General features: G+C 37.4%; 1 protein-coding gene and 1 long non-coding RNA gene across 2 annotated transcripts; both read right to left on the reverse strand.

The window, feature by feature from the left end:
- Positions 1-3,746: 3,746 nt before the first annotated feature.
- Positions 3,747-7,129, reverse strand: LOC118797068 (cytotoxin 8-like). The gene is made up of 4 exons (XM_036556288.1): positions 6,600-7,129; positions 6,060-6,112; positions 4,602-4,721; positions 3,747-3,934 (listed from the first exon to the last, which is right to left on the reverse strand). The coding sequence occupies exons 2-4, from the start codon at positions 6,106-6,108 to the stop codon at positions 3,834-3,836; spliced, it is 270 nt and encodes an 89-aa protein (XP_036412181.1). The 5' UTR covers positions 6,109-6,112; positions 6,600-7,129; the 3' UTR covers positions 3,747-3,833.
- A 4,797-nt stretch (positions 7,130-11,926) lies between these two features.
- On the reverse strand, positions 11,927-14,172 carry LOC118797391. The gene is made up of 3 exons (XR_005005935.1): positions 13,559-14,172; positions 13,224-13,276; positions 11,927-11,971 (listed from the first exon to the last, which is right to left on the reverse strand). It is a non-coding gene; the product is annotated as an uncharacterized LOC118797391 (long non-coding RNA).
- Between the last annotated feature and the right edge of the window lie 3,410 nt (positions 14,173-17,582).

Consider the following 17,582-nt stretch of genomic DNA (forward strand, 5'->3'; position numbering starts at 1 on the left):
AAGATTGCAGTTTACAAACAGTTTTTTTCATAAGGATTCTGGTTGGGAATGATGGATGTGATGTTGCTTATAAGTGTGAAACAGGCTTTTCCTTTTACTGAAGTGGAACCATCAACACTCACCACTTGTCAACAACATGGCCAGAAGAAGGAGAGTCACAAGCAGGGTCTTCATTATTCTGCAGCAGAAAGGAGCATTTTTCTTTACATTTTCATGCATAAATATATCAGTTAGGACATTACTGTGGCACTACATACACACAAAGCCATAAGTTATGGCAAAATATTTAATATCTAATATCTAAATATGTATTGCATGTACTCGCCAAAAGAACTCACTTTTGACTGCTATTCAGCAAAAGTAGATGCTTGTTTCAGAGCTTTGATTACACCCCTGTTTTGAGTCCCACTCATGTTCCGCCTTTAAACAGATTACTCAGGCCAGAGCCAGCCATCCTGATCACGTCTCCACCACCAGTTTAAATATTGACACACAACCTGAAAATACATGATTGAGCAATCATCAAGGGGGGCTACAATTATGTTATTCATCGTGGATTTGACAAGGACGAGCTTCAGTAGAACTACTCTCAAGAAAACAAACAACACTGATTTAACAGTTTATTAGAAACACTGACTCATTGGCCACTATATCAGAAACAGCAGTGATACTTTATTTTGAGTGGTCCTTTTTAGATGAACACTCAACAGACTCTCAGTAACATATCAATAACATATCAATTATGTAGCAGCAGTGAATACATTCAGTAGATTATCAAGACTTTTAATTATCTGTGTAAATAAAATTTGTTTATAATCTGCTGAATTCAGATGTTTTTCTCTTTATTTGAAGTGTCCAAGTTCATATCTGTAGATGTTCATCTGAGAAATCACTGAACAGGTAACAGGTTTAATACAGACCAACTCAATATCCTCAACAGGCTGTTGCAGACACACAGACACCATTCTCTAACTGGAGCTTAACTGGATTAGTTTTTTTTTAGGGTTGTGGTTAAGATTAGGTTTTGGGTTGAGGTTAAGGTTAGGGTTAGTGTTAGGGCCAGGGTGAGGGTTAGGATTACGTTTTGGGTTGATGTAAAGGTTAGGGTTAGGATTAGGGCCAGGGTGAGGGTTAGGATTACGTTTTGGGTTGATGTAAAGGTTAGGGTTAGGATTAGGGTCAGGGTGAGGGTTAGGTTTTAGGTAAGCTTGGGTAAAGTTAGGTTTTGCTATATACGTCTATAAAGTCTACTTCATGTAACATATTAACAATACATCTACTAATGTAAGTAATGTATAAACAGTACATCTACAAGATATTTACCTCAGTTTAGATGCTGCACTACTGCTACTTCACTGGTATGTTACTGATAAACTGTTAATAGTTTATTAATCTTCTAAAAAGGACCAATCCTAAGAAAGTGTTATCCAAACACCTAGCATATAATTCCACTTTGTAGGTTGTACAATCTGTCAGCCAACCAACCACCATAGGACCACCACTGGCCAGTTATTATTTGAGTGGTGGACCATTCTCTGCACAGCAGTGACACCGACTGAATGGTCACTGAATGGTTGTGTGTGTTGGTTTGTGTGTTTTTAATTACACTCAATTACTCTACTAGGTTGACCGAAACCAGCAGTCCTGTGGTCTGACCCCTGATGAAGGGCTAAAGGATGACTAACTCAAATAGTGCCTTGAAAAAAGAGGAGTTGTAGTCTCTAACTGTGCACCTTCAAGGTGTTGTTTTCTAAAAAAAGCAGCCAAAACGTGTATACAGTGTGGAAAAACCCAAATCAAGAATGATCCTCCGTCCAAGTAATATCTGCTCCACAGGTGCAACAACAAAATGTGTTGCAACAGAAGTGTGGCAGTCAGCAACTGTATACCGAAAGAGTGCACCTCTATAGCAGGTGTTTCTAATAAAATTTGGCCAAAAATGGCCAATATCTAATAAATTGGCAACTCCAATTCAATGTTCAATGTAAACTGGCTGAGCTATTCTTAAGTAATAGAAGTGTGTTATAAAACTATCAAAGGGTTAAAGAAAGGACAGTTCACTCTGACTGGTCTAGACTTACTGTATCCAAATAGGACAGGAAAGGCTACCATACTTTGTAATATTTACTGATAGAAAGCTAGAACATCCCTAATCCAGTGAGTGTAAGTAGGAGGGTTGTGCTTTTTTCAGTGTAAAAGAATCAAGCATATAGCAACCAGTGCTACAGAGACTACAAAATCTGACTTGTGGGTCGGCAGTTGAGCAAATTCAGGTAGTACTCCACAGTTCGCTGTAAGAGGAGATGGATTCATTGGTTGGCCCAGGACGTCTGATACTGTAATGAAAATAAGTCCATAAAGAATGCAGTGGTCAGAGCTGCAAAACCTTTAACATAAGTTTTGGCACTGGGGCCACCTGTGATATGTTGGGTGTCAGTTTATCGTGTTTGACTGTTAGGACATGATGTTGTGAATTAGGTTGCTTAAAAATAAATGTAACCCTTCAACAGACAGGAAATCAGTGTCACACTCTGCTGGGGTAACTGCTTATTACACCATTAAGAGGAAGACATTGGTGTGCTTGGCAATAGTAAACAGTCTGGCAGACTGAGGAACATCACAGAGTGAATACGGTGTTTTGGATCCTAATTCTGGTGAAGTTAGCTGAGTTGGTAAAGTGTGACACATTGGAATTTTAGGCTGTTTTCCAAAGAATAAAAGGCTTTTGTAGTTCAATGAAATGCTAATGTGCACAGACATTTGTGTTTCCATCAGTTTATTCTGGCGTAAAATTGTTATTACACAGGAGATGAGTTTATAGGAGCCAATTAAAAAAGCTTGGTTAGAAAAAGTAACAATGATTACAGCACAAGCTGAATAAGAGAGCAGAGAAATGCAGAATTAGTTGAGAGAAAAATACATCAATACATCATGATATGTTGATTTGAAAATGGAAATTCAATTGCATCGATTTAGGAAATATTATTATTATTATTATTATTATTATTATTATTATTATTGCTATTATTATTATATATAATAATAATAATAATAATAATACTAATATTGCATCACCAATATATTGTTTTACATCATTTGCAAATACCAGCTGCACTTTACATTGAGTTAAAATTTGATGAATGGTTTAAGAGAAATGGTCCAAAAATTATTTGCCATAAAATCTTGTTACATTGACGTTCATCAAAAATGATGATTTTTAAAAATTTCCCTTGCAGAGTTACCATGATGGAGATGCAAGATTGTGTTACAATAGCAATGACAGGCATTTAGTATTATTTAATATAGATAATATTAGTCTATTCAGTAAAGTAAAAAAAAAGTTAGTCATAAACAAAAAGCAGGTATGTGATTATAAGTGAGCAGAAAGAGCCAATCAGGACTAAGGAGCCAAATGGGAGGTGGAGTCTGTGACAGTGATTCAGTTCTGCAATGTTCATTTACACATTACACAAAATTGTGCATGACTTCCATATCAGACCCCCTTGATAAGCACATTTTATTTCTCCATTTAATTTCAGTGTGAATTGATTTAAATTTCTATTTAATTGTTTTGTATTACTATTATTGTACCTTTCATTCAACTGTGATTTTTAATGCAGAATGCTGTTTTATGTGGTGTGTTTATGCTGCAGTAAAGCACTTTGCATATTATTATTATTATTGTTATTATTGTATATTATATTACTGTTGCTGAATGCTTTAAAATAATAACAAAGTCACAGCCATTTGAATCATAAGCAGATCAGATTTTATTACTGAATCTTGATGAATTTGCTGTTTGGCATTTTCAGTCGTGATCCACTCTCGGTGACCTAGTTGCAACGATCAGTCTGACAGCAGCGGGCTTTGATTGTAGGGGTGGCCTGCATGATGAGGCAGTCAGACAGACTGATGCACCTCCTGAAATGGGTAACTGAAGAGAAAAAGAGTAGAAACACTTTTAATAGTCAGTTCAAATCCCAGTACACTCAGACATGTTGTTGTTAGCTGTGTGAGTGAGTTACCATGTAACCGACTGCTGAGTGTATTTCTACAACAGCTCAGTAGCACAACATTAATTTATTCTGTAACTTATGTAGATCCAACGTAAAGCTATTAACTTTGTTCTTTTTCTACTTTAATTAGTAAAACACAACCACATTGAGTACATGCTGCTCATTTGAGCATCCTGAAGGCTACTTAACACAGTTGTGTGGAACCACTTGGCAGAACATTTTTAGCTAAAACCATCATTTTTTGAGTGTTGATGAACTGGCAGTGATCAGCTGTTAGTTTGCACGATGATGATGATGCTTATTCGAATTCTCCAACTGCTTTCCAGATCCTGATAAAGAAATCTTCTGGCTTTTTTGCCCAGTATAGTTTTTAAAGTCTTTAAAAGTCTTTTTAAAGCCTTTCAAAAGATTTCATAGTTTGTAAATGTATAAAATCTTGTGGGCTCATCAGGGTTTCTATACACTGAAGTATGATGAGTCTTTCCTAGTAATAATTTTAGTCTTTTGACAGTGTCTCCTCTGGTATGTTGACATGCAAACTGGGAGCAGACGTAGCTGAGGGATGAGGTAGAAGAAGAGACTTACAGGGGTATTTTGTGAACATCCCGGAGACACAGGCGTCTTGCTTAAAGCCGCAGGTTTCCATGGTGGTAGTGCAACGGCCCCCAGGACGCGGAACACAGCGGTTACATTTCAGGGCAGAACCTGCAACAGAGTGAGGACCACAACACTCAGGAACTGTCAGCCTTTTTTTAGACATGCATCAAAACTTGACTTTTATTTATAAGACTTATTTATAAGCACCTTTAGGGCACCCAATGACCCAATAAGGTAATTGTAAATAAAATATAAAGTCTATAAAAAGGTCCATCAAACAACATAGGGACATCATTAGTAGTATCAACAGGAACAAAAATAAAAACATTAAAAATACAGCTGTATGCAGAAGTTTGTAAAACCCTGGTTGAATTACATTTTGTTGCTTTTATAAGTGAAAATAAGTTATCCTCTACAGACATTCTGTGTATGATAGTTTAACACATTGCAAAACTTTTAGAATAGAAAAGGTGCCATAACTTTTGCACAGGCCACATTTTATGTTTTTATTTTTCAATATGTAAAATTCAGCAAATAAACAGTCACTGTGCAAAAACAGTCACTGTGCAAAATGGTGCTACGTCTTAGGCTGTATTTCTCTTAACTCAGATGTGGGAGGTCAGAGCTTGAAATTGTCTAACACTTTTTGCGCTCTGAAGTAGGAAAACCTTGTACTTCTCTGTGAAGGCGAGTTGGCAACAAGCTAACAGTAGTGATGTGACAACTTTAACATCCATGATGTATTTACCTTCCCAAAACAGCAAACTTTATGGTCAATGTTATACAATGAACTTGAAAATGAATCTTCTAAAATTGAGCAATTCTGACGATCTAAAGCAAATACTACTGTAATCTCAGTTACAAGTACAGAAATACTTTATTACTGATGACAATGTGAGCAGCCACGTTGATATGACGTCATTTACTGTTACAGTACATGCATATGAACGTAAACCGCAAAACAGAGTACCAAGAATTTCTTGTTTACACAAAAGTGATTGAGCTCAGGTTTGGTTCCTGACGTCTCTGCGTTTTCCAGTCATTGTCTGCACTCATTAAATTCCATCAGCATCACACCTGATTTAAATTAATAAAGGAAGGAGGTAACTGTAAAGATTAGACTATGTTGAGAGGTCTTAAAATGGTTAAGTGATCAGATCAGATCAGTGATCAAATTTTATAATTATATAAATATATTATATATACATTTTTACTAATTATTTATTTTCCTATACTCACAGGCCAAATGAACAACTTTACATATGATTTACTAAAGTGGCCTAAGACTTTTGCACAGTGCTGAACATCATATAACATACAGAATGATTGCAGTTTGCAAATAGTATTTTTTTCATAAGGATTCTGGTTGGGAATGATGGATGTGATGGTGCTTATAAGTGTGAAACTGTCTTTTCTTTTAACTGAAGTGAAACCTTCAACACTCACCACTCATCAACAGCATGGCAAGAAGGAGAGTCACAAGCAGGGTCTTCATTATTCTGCAGCAGAAAGGAGCATTTTTCTTCACATTTTAATGCATAAACAAATCAGTGAGGATGTTACTCTGTTACTACATACAAACAAAGACATAAGTTATGGGTACAGAACTTTCACAATGAAAACTAAGAGATGCAATGACATTTCATTCATCTCAGGTCAGGGTTCCTGTAGCCAGGGATCAGTTGATCAGATTGTGATAATTACACACACACCCAACAAGTGATAACTTTAATAATGGGTCATTTATTAATAGGCACTAAATACTAGATTAATTGGTACGCAGAGACAAACTAGAGACTATGAGGTTCACCAGATGAACATACTGTAGTTAGCTGAGACTCAAAAAGAGTTATTTTATGGCGTTTGAGCGGTACACAGAATGAATATCAATGCTAGCAAAATGACTGACCTCAGTTTTAATTAAAAGGGGGGGCAGAGTAACACAACACCGAGACTGAATCATATAGAGAAGAAATGAAAGTGTGCCTTAGAGCGTTGAAGCCTGAGGAGGAGAGCTGCAGGCCTGCACACTGGTTAGACGAGGGTCCTTGGATCACAGCAGAGTCCTCAGGGACGTTACCCTAGAAACACCACAGAATCCGGCCTGGACAAATGAGCACGGTGAACCGCGTGGCTGGCTTGTGTTGACCTCTCGTGAGAATGGCAGACTCCAGTTCTTCAGCAGATGCTGGTGAAGTGAGGCTGCTGGTTTACTTCTGTCCGTACCTCTTAAACTATGCTTGGAAATTTTGCAATGACCTGTCGTTGGCCAATCAGGACTTTCAAAATGAATTGACGGAACTTGAAAACAAACACAGCTGAGTTAGACTATTCAAGTCTAATGATGGCACTTCTGTCGGATTACTGTGTGACTAAAAATAAGCAAAGAAAACCAATGAAGACACGACAAACTGAGACACGAAACAAAAATAAAAAAATCTGCAGATTTAAAGTGCAAAGGAGGGAGGGCTTGCCTGTCCTTTCTTGGCAGTTACTTATCTCTCTCTCTCTCTCTCTCCCTCTCTCCTTCTTTGTCTATCTGTCCTTATATGAACAGACCTCTTGTGGGTGGAGCTCATGAATATGCAATCTCTTTGTTTAGGTATTTGCACAAATTCATCACAAAATAACTTTACATACATACATTTTCCAGAGGTTGCATGGCATTAGGCAAAAGAACATTATAAGCATGCAATTTCATGGATAAGCATTATCACTGTTTTAACGGTAGATATTCCCAGAAACTAATGAACATAGAGTCTATTATATTTGAAGTACTTTGATTTCACACAGTGGTGACATAAAGCTACATGAAACCTCGAACAATTCTACTTCTAAAAGAAACATGATCACTAAGAAAAGGAAACAAGATTTCTTAAGATAATAACATAATTCCGAATCTAGTGTTAATCAACACTGTTACATGGTATAAAGAAATGCTGAGTAAATTATCAAGCTACTTTTAATATTTCCTGTGGATGTTTAAGGCAGAACTTCTATTATGCTTGAAGTATTGCATTTTTCATGATGAGTCACTCATGTTTTTTTAAGAGTTGACAGTTTATTAGAAACACTGACCATGTATGTACAGTCATTGGCCATTTCAACAGAAACACCTTCCATATAAGGTTCACTTTATAAGCTGTAGAATCTGTCAGCCAACCAACCACTACAGGACCACCACTGGTCAGATATTATTTGATTGGTGGACTATTCTCTGCACAGCAGTGACACCAACATGGTCACTGAAAGGTAGTGTGTGTTGTTGGTATGCATGTTTTTACACACTTCACTTACACTACTAGGTTGACCAAAACCAGCAGTCCTATGGTCTGACCCCTGATAAAGGACTAAAGGATGACTAACACAAGTTGTACATAGAAAAAAGAGATGTTGTCTCTAACTGTACACCCACATGTAATGTTTTCTAACAAAGTGGCCAAAAAATGTATACAGTGTGTAAAAACTCAAATCAATAACGACCCACCAAACAATGAATATGTGCTCAGTGGGTGGTCCATTTCTGGGTGGATTTTGATGTTTATTCGGAGTCAGTGTCTTGCTAAAAGGTTTGATTCGACCAGAGCTCCTGGACCATTAACAGCAATGATCCACCACCATATTTGACAGTGGGTATCAGCTGCTTTTCATTGTATGCAGTCGCCAATCGTGCAATCATGATGATCATGACCAAAAAGGTCCATTTTTGTCTCATCTTACCACATCTCAACAATGGCATTTGTAGTTCCAATGACCTTCTGTAAAGTTCAGGTGCTGCATTTTGTGGCTTGCTTTTAGGAAAAGGCTTCTTTTGTGGATCTCTTCCAAACAGTGATGGAGGTGATGTCTGACAGTGGATTTATTCAGACACCAGGTTCTAGGTTTCATGTCCAGGTTACAGGCTTCAGGCTTCAGGCCAACTATTTCTGACATCAGCTTTCTCACTACACGGGGTTTGTAACATCAGATCTTTCATGTAAACATTGCTTCATAAGACAAACGGTGGTAAATTCCAAAGCCAAACCTGAAACAAAGCACTGATTCATACAAAGTTTATTTAGCTCGATTACACACACACACACACACACACCTTTTTTATATCATACAAATTTATGTTGACATGGGGTCATAAAAAAGCCCCATGTGCATTATATATGTAAGTACCTATATGTAATAATAATATGTCCCATATGTATTAAATATAAACTAAATGTCCAAGAATATGCAGTCATATTAGTGAATTCAGCTACTTGCTGACACAGGTGTTCAATTGTGCACAAACAGCTTGTATGATCACCTTAGAAAAGCACTGCCAATACAATTGGATGCTCTAGAGCAGCTGAATATTAGCCTAATGTCACCATGCCCAATGTCAAGTGTTGGCTAGAGGGGTATAAAATTCCCCAGCACTGGGCTGAGGAGCAGCTAAACTGCTCCGCTGGAGTGAGTGGACCTTTGGGATGAGATGAAGTGGGGTTTGTGACCCAGAACTGATCATCGAACATCAGTACCTGACCTCATTAGTGCTCTTGTGGTACAATCAAATTCTCACAGCAAAGTTCCAGTATCTAACATCCAGCATAAACGTGGCCCTATTTTTCTAAGGTTTTGTTTTGAAAAAAGACAAACACACCGTTCTAACAGTTTCAACATTTTTTTACATTTTCTTACCCTTTCATGTTTCATGTTTCATATTGTTCCATCACAAATGCATGTGAATATCAGAAATTGAGTGTAAGAAAGTTGAGAGTGTCAGTTTATTGTGTTTGACTGTTAGGACATGATGTTGTGAATTAGGTTGCATAAAAACTAATGAAACCCTTCAACAGACAGGAAATCAGTATTGTGCTCTGCTGGGGTAACTGCTTATTACTTCATTAAGAGGAAGCCATTGGTGTGCTTGGCAATAGTAAACAGCCTGGCAGATGATGAGGGATATCACAGTGAAAACTGTATTTTGGATCCTAATTCTGATAAAGTGGATTAGCTGAGTTGGAAAAGTGTGACATATTTATATTTTAGGCTGTTTTCCAAAAATAAAAGGCTTTTGAAGCTGAATCAAATGCTCATGTCCACAGACTTTTATGTTCCCATCAGTTCATTCTGGCATAAAATTGTTAATGCACAGGAGATGAGTTTATGTGAGACAATTGAAAAATCTCAGCTAGATAAAGTAAGATAAAGTGATCAGAGCACAAGTAGAATAGGAGAGCAGGGAAATGCAGAATTGTTTGGAATAAAAATACATCAACACATCATGATACACTGATTTGACAGCATCGGACATTGATGAAAGGAATGGCCTGCAATTCAATTGCATTGATTTAAGAAAGTCGAATAAGTACTTCGCTCATTATTATTATTATTATTATAATTATTATAATTATTATTATTAGCAGTAGTAGTAGTAATAATAGTAGTAATAAATTGGAAGTTTTTTATTAGTTCAGGTGTTTTTGTATTTTGAAATATTCATTTAGCCTCATTTGGAACACTCAGTTAGGTAATCATGCACATTTTGCTTATGCTGTTGCTGAATGCATAAAAATTGCAAAGTCACAGCCATTTAAATCATAAGCAGATCAGATTTTATTACTAAATCTACAATTTTGATGAATTTGTTAGTTGCCATTTTCAAGCATGGTCCACTCTTTGTGACCTAGTTGCAAAGGTCAGTCTTACAGCAAAGGGCGTTAATGTAAGGACTGGCCTGCAAGATGAGGCAGTCAGACATGCGGATGCACCTCCTGAAATAGGAAACTGAGGAGAAATAGAGAAGAAACACATTTATTAGTCAGCTCAGGTCTCAGTAAACAAGTAATACTTGGATAGAACTGTCATCATTAGAGAGAGATTAAAATTCATCTTCTTGATGAACTTGCAGTGATCAGATCAGCAGTTTGGATGGTGATGATGACGATGATGCATATTTTAAATTCTCATACTGTTCTCTTTTACAGAAACAGAGTCTGATAAACACATCAGTTTTTAGAGTGTAGTTATTCCTAGTGATTTTTTCCAATAAAGTATCTTTAAGGCTCTGTATGATATTTTATTGTTCAGTTAAGTCCATTTGTATTGTTTTTCTTTTACTCGATTATTTGTTAAAATGATTTTATTGTGGGTTTTTAAAGCATTGAACGAACTGGCCCCCCATTTATATATCAGACTTGTTTAAGAGTCATATACTATCAAGACCCCTGAGATCCTCAAATCAGCTTCTCTTAACGGGCCTCAATCAAAGAAAAAGGGTGACTGGATTCTCTCAATAGCAGGCCCAATGCTATAGAGCTGTCTCCCTACTGTGATCAGGTGTGTGTCTTCCCTACAGTCCTTAATCTGGACACATACTTATATTGTTTGGCTATTAGAATATCTGACATCATCTGATGTGAATGTTTTGTCTTGTGTTTCCCTTCTTCCTTGTTTTTAAGCATCTAACCTTTTTCCTGGGATGAACGTTGTCTGTTGTTTTTCCCTCATTGTTTTATCTTGTTTCTTCTCCCTTTTCATTTTGACCTCATATGATTTCTTTTGTGTAAAGCCCTTTGGTGCAATGGAAGTTGTTTTAAATGTGCTAAAGAAATAAATATTACAACCCCAATTCCAAAAAAGCTGGGACAGTGTGTAAAATGCCAATAAAACAGAAAACACTGACTAGTAAATTCTGTTTGACCTGTATTGAATAGAAAACAGTACAAAAAACACAATATTTGATGTTTTACCTTTTAAACTTCAGTGTTTTTGTAAAGATATGTTCATTCCAAATTTGATGCCAGCAACACATTTCAAAAAGTTGTGACAGGAGCATGCTTACCCCTGTGTTACATCACCACCTTTTAACAACACTTAATAATCACTTGGAGACTGAAGACACCAACTGATCCAGTTTTGAAAGTGGAATTTTTGTCATTTGTCTGTTATACAAGTCTTCAGCTGTGCAATTGTATGGCTGTTGTAGTATTTTGAGCTTAATAAGTCACATTGTGACACATTGGGATCCTGGGAGACAGTTCTGGACTGCAGGCAGGTCAGTCTAGCACCCACACTCTGAATACGCAGCCATGCTTTTGTGACATGTGCAGAATGTGGCTTGGTATAGTCATGTTCAAATGAACATGAATGTCTTTGAAAAAGACATCATCTGGAAGGCAGCACATGTTGTTCCAAAATGCGTTCAGCATTAATGGTGCTTATACACATGTGCAAGTTATGACAGTGGTTTTTCAAAGTATTCCTGAACCCACGTGGTGATATCCATCACAGAAACATGCAGGTTTTTAATGCAGTGCCCTCTTAAGTGTCAAAGGTCATGGGCATTCACTTGTGGTTTCCCTTTACACACAGAGGGGCAGAACCTGCAACAGAGTGAGGAGCACAGCACTCAGGAACAGTTAACGTTTTTTAAACGAATCAAAACTGTCAATTTCATTTTGTCCAACCCAATAAGGCAACAGTAAATAAAATATAAAATGTATTAAAAGGTGCACTAAAACAACATATGAGCATCATTAATAGTATCAAATGGAACAAAAATACAAATATTAATATAAAAAGATAGTAGTATGCAAAATGGCTAAATTATGTTTTGTTGATTTTCTAAGTGAAAAGAGGTTAACACAAACTCCTGTACATTTTGTGCATGATTTTGGTTCATTTCCTTAGTTTAACTTGTTGTAAAAATACAACTTAAAAATATAAAATGAGACATAACTTTTGCACAGACCACATTTTATGTTTTTTTTTAATTTGTTACATTCAGCAAATAAACAGTAATTATGCAAAATTGTGTGAAAATTCTTAGGCTGCATTCCTCATAACTTCGTGGGAAGTCAGAGTTTGGAATTTTCCAACACTACGTTTAAGCTCCAAAGTAGGAAAAAACTAGTATTCCTGCATGAAGGTGATTTACCAGCTAACAGTAGTGATGTGAGTGACAACTTTAACATCAATGCTGTATTTACCTTCTCAAAACAGTGAACATTATGGTCAATGTTATAAAAAGAATCAACAACTCTGATGTATCTTACACCATCAAAAGCGAACATTACTGTCATCTCAGTTAAAAGTACTTTATTACTGATGACAGTGTCAACAGCTGTATTGATATGACATCACATGCCAGACTTTCCGAGCAGACATTCCCAGCTGATGGGATGCTTTTTTTGGTTTTTCCAAGTTGGTCCTAGAGGTCAGAAATTATCCTAGAGTTCAGAAAATCTGAGCTATGAGCGTTAGTCGAATGTAGCATTAGGCTGGCCATGAAAATTGTTAAAACCCTTGTAGTGTGTTTTTTTCACCTGTAAAAACATTATGTAACATTACAGTACATGCAAATAAACAATTATGTAAGCTATCAAAATCACAATGTCTTTTTATTTATTTATTTATTTATTTAACTACACTTACTGCCCAGAAAACAACTTTACATATGATTTTCTAAAGTGGCCTAAGACGTATTCAAAGTAGTGAACATCATACAACATTAAGAATGATTGCAGTTTGCAAACAGTAGTTTTTTTACAAGGTTTCTGGTTGTGATTGATGGACATGATGTTGCTTATAAATGTGAAACAGGCTTTTCTTTTAAGTGGCACCTTCAACACTCACCACTCATCAACAGCATGGCAAGAAGGAGAGTCACAAGCAGGGGCTTCATTATTCTGCAGAAGACAAGAGCATTTTTCATATATTTTGTTACACACACAAAACAGTGAGGAGCCAGTAAGGATGTTACTGTGTTACTACATATGAATAAAGACATAAGTTATGGCTAAAGATGTTTAACAATGAAAACAAAGAGATACAATGACATTTCATTCAACATCAACATCAGTATGAAAGAAAATAGTGAAAGCATTCTTAAAACTACTTAAAAGAACTCAACATCTCAACAGACTTAAAGATGTCAATATTGGTTGCATGTACCTGCCAAAGGAACTCACCTTGGATGCTATTCAGCACAAGTAGACACTTGTTTCAGAGCTTTGATTTCACTCCTGGTTTGAGTCCAACTCCTTCATGTTCTGGTTTTAAATAGTTTACGCAGGCCAGAGCCAGCCCTCCTGATCACATGTCTCCACAACCGATTTAGACGTTGGACCAGAACATGAAAATCCATGATTGAGCAATCACCAGGAAAGGGAGGGCAGGGGCACAATTATCTTGTTCATCACAGATTTTACAAGAACAAGCATGCTCTCAAGAAAGCAAACTACACTGAGTTAACAGTTTATTAGAAACACTATCTACAGTCATCGGTCATTTTATCAGAAACACCTATCATATAAGTTCACTTTGTACATTGTACAATCTATCAGCCAACTGACCACCATAGGGCCACCACTGGCCTGATATTATATGAGAGGTGGACCATTCTCAGCACAGCACTGACACTAACATGGTCACTGAATGGTAGTGTGTGTGGTGTTGGTATGGGTGTTTTTACAGAAGTCCTTGTAGGAAAGTCTGTTCACTCAGCAACCATCTTGGAAATGCTGCAGGGCAGTTATTTCCTGTCGTACAAGACCAGACTCCTCTCTGTTTAAATGAGGAGAGAGGCAAGACAAGGCAAGTTTATTTATATAAAACATTTCATACACTGTGGTCATTCAGATTGCTATACAGATGATGGAATACAGAAATGAATCAAATTATAATTTGAAATCGAACAATTTTACAAAGAGAAGATTCATTCAAATTAAAAATCAAACTAAAAATGAAATAAGAATGATAAAGTGCTGTAGAGCTAAGTGTTTTAAACTGAGCTGAAAACTGCTCAGATAGGAATGTTTTAAACATGGATTTAAAAGTGTCCAGTGTTGGGGCTCTTCTGATGCTCTTTGTCAACTGATCACATTTAAGAGCAGCCTAGTAGCTAAACGCTGCTTCTCCATGTTTAGTCTTCACCTTCGGCAAGACTAACAGACTAGTTCATAATGAGAGTTCTGCTCAGCGCATATCACTGCAGCATATCAGATAAATACGCTGGTCCCAGACCATTAGGCAATTTATAGACCAGTAGTAATACCTCAAACTCAGTTCTGTAATAGACTGCTAGACAGTGTAAGGATTTAAGAATGGGGTTAATGTGTTGCGGGCGGCACGGTGGCGCAGTGGGTAGCGCTGTCGCCTCACAGCAAGAATGGCCTGGGTTTGATTCCCGGCTGGGTGACCAGGGTCGTTTCTGTGTGGAGTTTGCATGTTCTCCCCGTGTCTGCGTGGGTTTCCTCCGGGTACTCCGGTTTCCTCCCACAGTCCAAAAAAAAACATGCAGTCAGGTCAATTGGACGTGCTAAATTGCCCCTAGGTGTGAGTGTGTGTGTGGATGTATATGTCTGTTTGTCTGCCCTGCGATGGACTGGCGACCTGTCCAGGGTTTATCCTGCCTTCCGCCCGATGACAGCTGGGATAGGCTCCAGCACCCCACCGCGACCCAGAAGGATAAGCGGTTTAGATGATGGATGGATGGATGGATGGTTAATGTGTTGCCTTCTTTTACTCCTAGTGAGAATTCTGGCAGCTGCATTTTGGAGCAGCTGAAGCTGTTTGATTGTCTTTTTTGGGAGTCCAGTTAGGAGACCATTACTATGATCAATCCTCCTGGAAATAAAGGTATGATTGAGTTTCTCCAGGTCTGCTTTAGTCAAAAAATTTCAAATCTTGTTGATGTTCTTATGGTGATAAAATGCTGATTTAGTACTGCTTTGACATGACTGCTAAAACTGAGATCCTTTGAGGTTCATTAGTACACCAAGGTTACATGCTAGTTCTTTAGATTTTAGGGCTCTTGAATCCAGATAGGCAACTAGTCTATTTTATTGCAGGAATAGCAGTGAGAGGCACAATCTCTTTTATCTTTATTCAACTGCAAAGATGAGGAGGGGTTCACCACTCTGCGAAAGACTGCATGGGCAAATAGTGCAACAATTCAGGAATGTTTCTCAATGTAAAACCGCTAAGAACTTGGGGATTTCATCATCTAGAATACATAATATCAATAAAATATTCAGAGAATCCGGAAAAATCTCTGTATGCAAGAGACAAGGCCAAAAACCAGTATTGGCTGGCCATGATCTTTGGGCCCTCAGGCAGCACTGCATTAAAAACAGACATGATTCTGTAGTGGAAATCACTGCATGGGCTCAGCAACACTTTCAAAAACCACTGTCTGTGAAGACAGTTCATCATTGCATCCACAAATTCTAGTTAAAACTCTACCATACAAAGAGAAAACCAAATATGAGTAAGACCCAGAAACATCACCACCTTCTTTGGGCCCGTCATTTAAGATGGACTGAGGTGAGGTGGAGAGGTGACCTGTGGTGAGAAATATTATTGTTTTGTGAAAAATATATGCCCATTTTGAATTTGATGCCAACAACATTTTCCAAAAAAGTTGGGACAGGGGCATGTTTACCACTGTGTTGTCACCTCTTCTTTTAACAACACTCTGTAAGCTTTTGGGAACTGAGGAGACCAACTGCTGTAGTTTTGAAAGTGAAATGTTTTGCTGTTCTTGTTTGATATAGGATTTCAGCTGCTCAACAGTTCAGTCAGTTTAGCACCCAGACTCTTTTAATATGGAGCAATGCTGTTGTAATACCTGAAGAACGTGGTTTATCATCGTCTTGCTGAAATAAGCAATGCCTTCTCTGAAAAAGACGTCAGCATTAATGGTACCTTCACAGATGTGCATGTCACCCATGCCATGCGCACTAATGCACCCCTATAGCATCATGAATACTGCCTTTTGAACTGTGAACTGATAACAAGCTGAGTGGTCTTTAGCCCAGAGGATGCAGTGTCCGTGATTTCCAAAAAGAATTTCAATTTTTGATTTGTCGGACCACAGGACACTTTTCCACTTCCCCTCAGTCCATTTTAAATGAGCTCAGGCACAGAGAAGGTGGCAGCATTTCTGGATCCTGTTTATATATGGTTTCTTCTTTGCGTTTAAGAGTTTTAATTAGCATTTGTGGATGCAGCAATGAACTGTTTTCACAGACAGTGTTTTTCAGAAGTGTTGCTGAGCCCATGCAGTGATTTCCACTACAGAATCATTTTTAATGCAGTGCTGCCTGAGGGCCCGAAGGCCAGCAAATACTGGTTTTTGGCCTTGTCTCTTGCATACAGAGATCTCTCCAGATTCTCTGAATCTTTTAATGTTATTATGTATGTAGATGATGAAAAGCAAAAGTTCTTTGCTATTTTATGTTGAGAAACATTATTCTTGAATTGTTGCACTATTTGCTCGTGCAGTCTTTCACAGAGTGGTGAACCCCTCCTCATCTTTACTTCTGAAAGACTCAGCCTCTCTGGGATGCTTTTTTATACCTAATCATGTTACTGACCTGTTGCCAAATAACCACCAGGTGTTTTTTTTAGCATTACACAACATTACCAGCCTTTTATTGCCCCCATCCCAACTTTTTGGGAACGTGTTGTTGGCACCAAATTCAAAATGGCCATTTACCAAAAAAAAAATAAACACTGAAATTTCTCAGTTTCAACATTTGATATGTTGTCTTTGTACTATTTTCAATGAAATATAGGGTTTAAATGGTTTGCACATCATTGCATTTTGTTTTTATTTACATTTTGCACAGCGTCCAAATATTTTTGGAAATAGGGTTGTACAACAACATGTCTCTGCAGTAAAAAGAGCCTCTTTGAAAACATTTGGCACATTATAAAATGAAAAATACAATAAAGGAGACCCTGAACTGTTGAGCAGCTGAAATCCTACATTAAGCAAGAATGAGAAAATATTTCACTTTCAAAAGTACAGCTATTGGTTTCCTCACTTCCCAAACTCTTACAGAGTGTTTTAAAAGAAGAGGTAATGCAACACAGTGGTAAACATGCCCTCGTCCCAACTTGTGTTGCTGGCATCAAATTCAAAATGGGCATATATTTTTCATTAAACAATACAATCTCTCAGTTTCAAAATTTGATATCTTGCCTTTG

This window comes from Colossoma macropomum, unplaced genomic scaffold (genome assembly GCF_904425465.1).
Source record: "Colossoma macropomum unplaced genomic scaffold, Colossoma_macropomum, whole genome shotgun sequence".
Classification (NCBI taxonomy): Eukaryota; Metazoa; Chordata; class Actinopteri; order Characiformes; family Serrasalmidae; genus Colossoma; species Colossoma macropomum.

What these genes read in the sequence shown, in the direction of transcription:
- LOC118797068 (XM_036556288.1), bottom strand. Translation starts at nt 6,108, where the DNA reads ATGAAGACCCTGCTTGTGACTCTCCTTCTTGCCATGCTGTTGATGAGT. An exon ending in TGCCATGCTGTTGATGAGTG is followed by an intron (nt 4,722 to 6,059) that starts GTGAGTGTTGAA and finishes ACTCTGTTGCAG; the next exon opens with GTTCTGCCCTGAAATGTAAC. An exon ending in GATGTTCACAAAATACCCCT is followed by an intron (nt 3,935 to 4,601) that starts GTAAGTCTCTTC and finishes TTTTCTCTTCAG; the next exon opens with TTACCCATTTCAGGAGGTGC.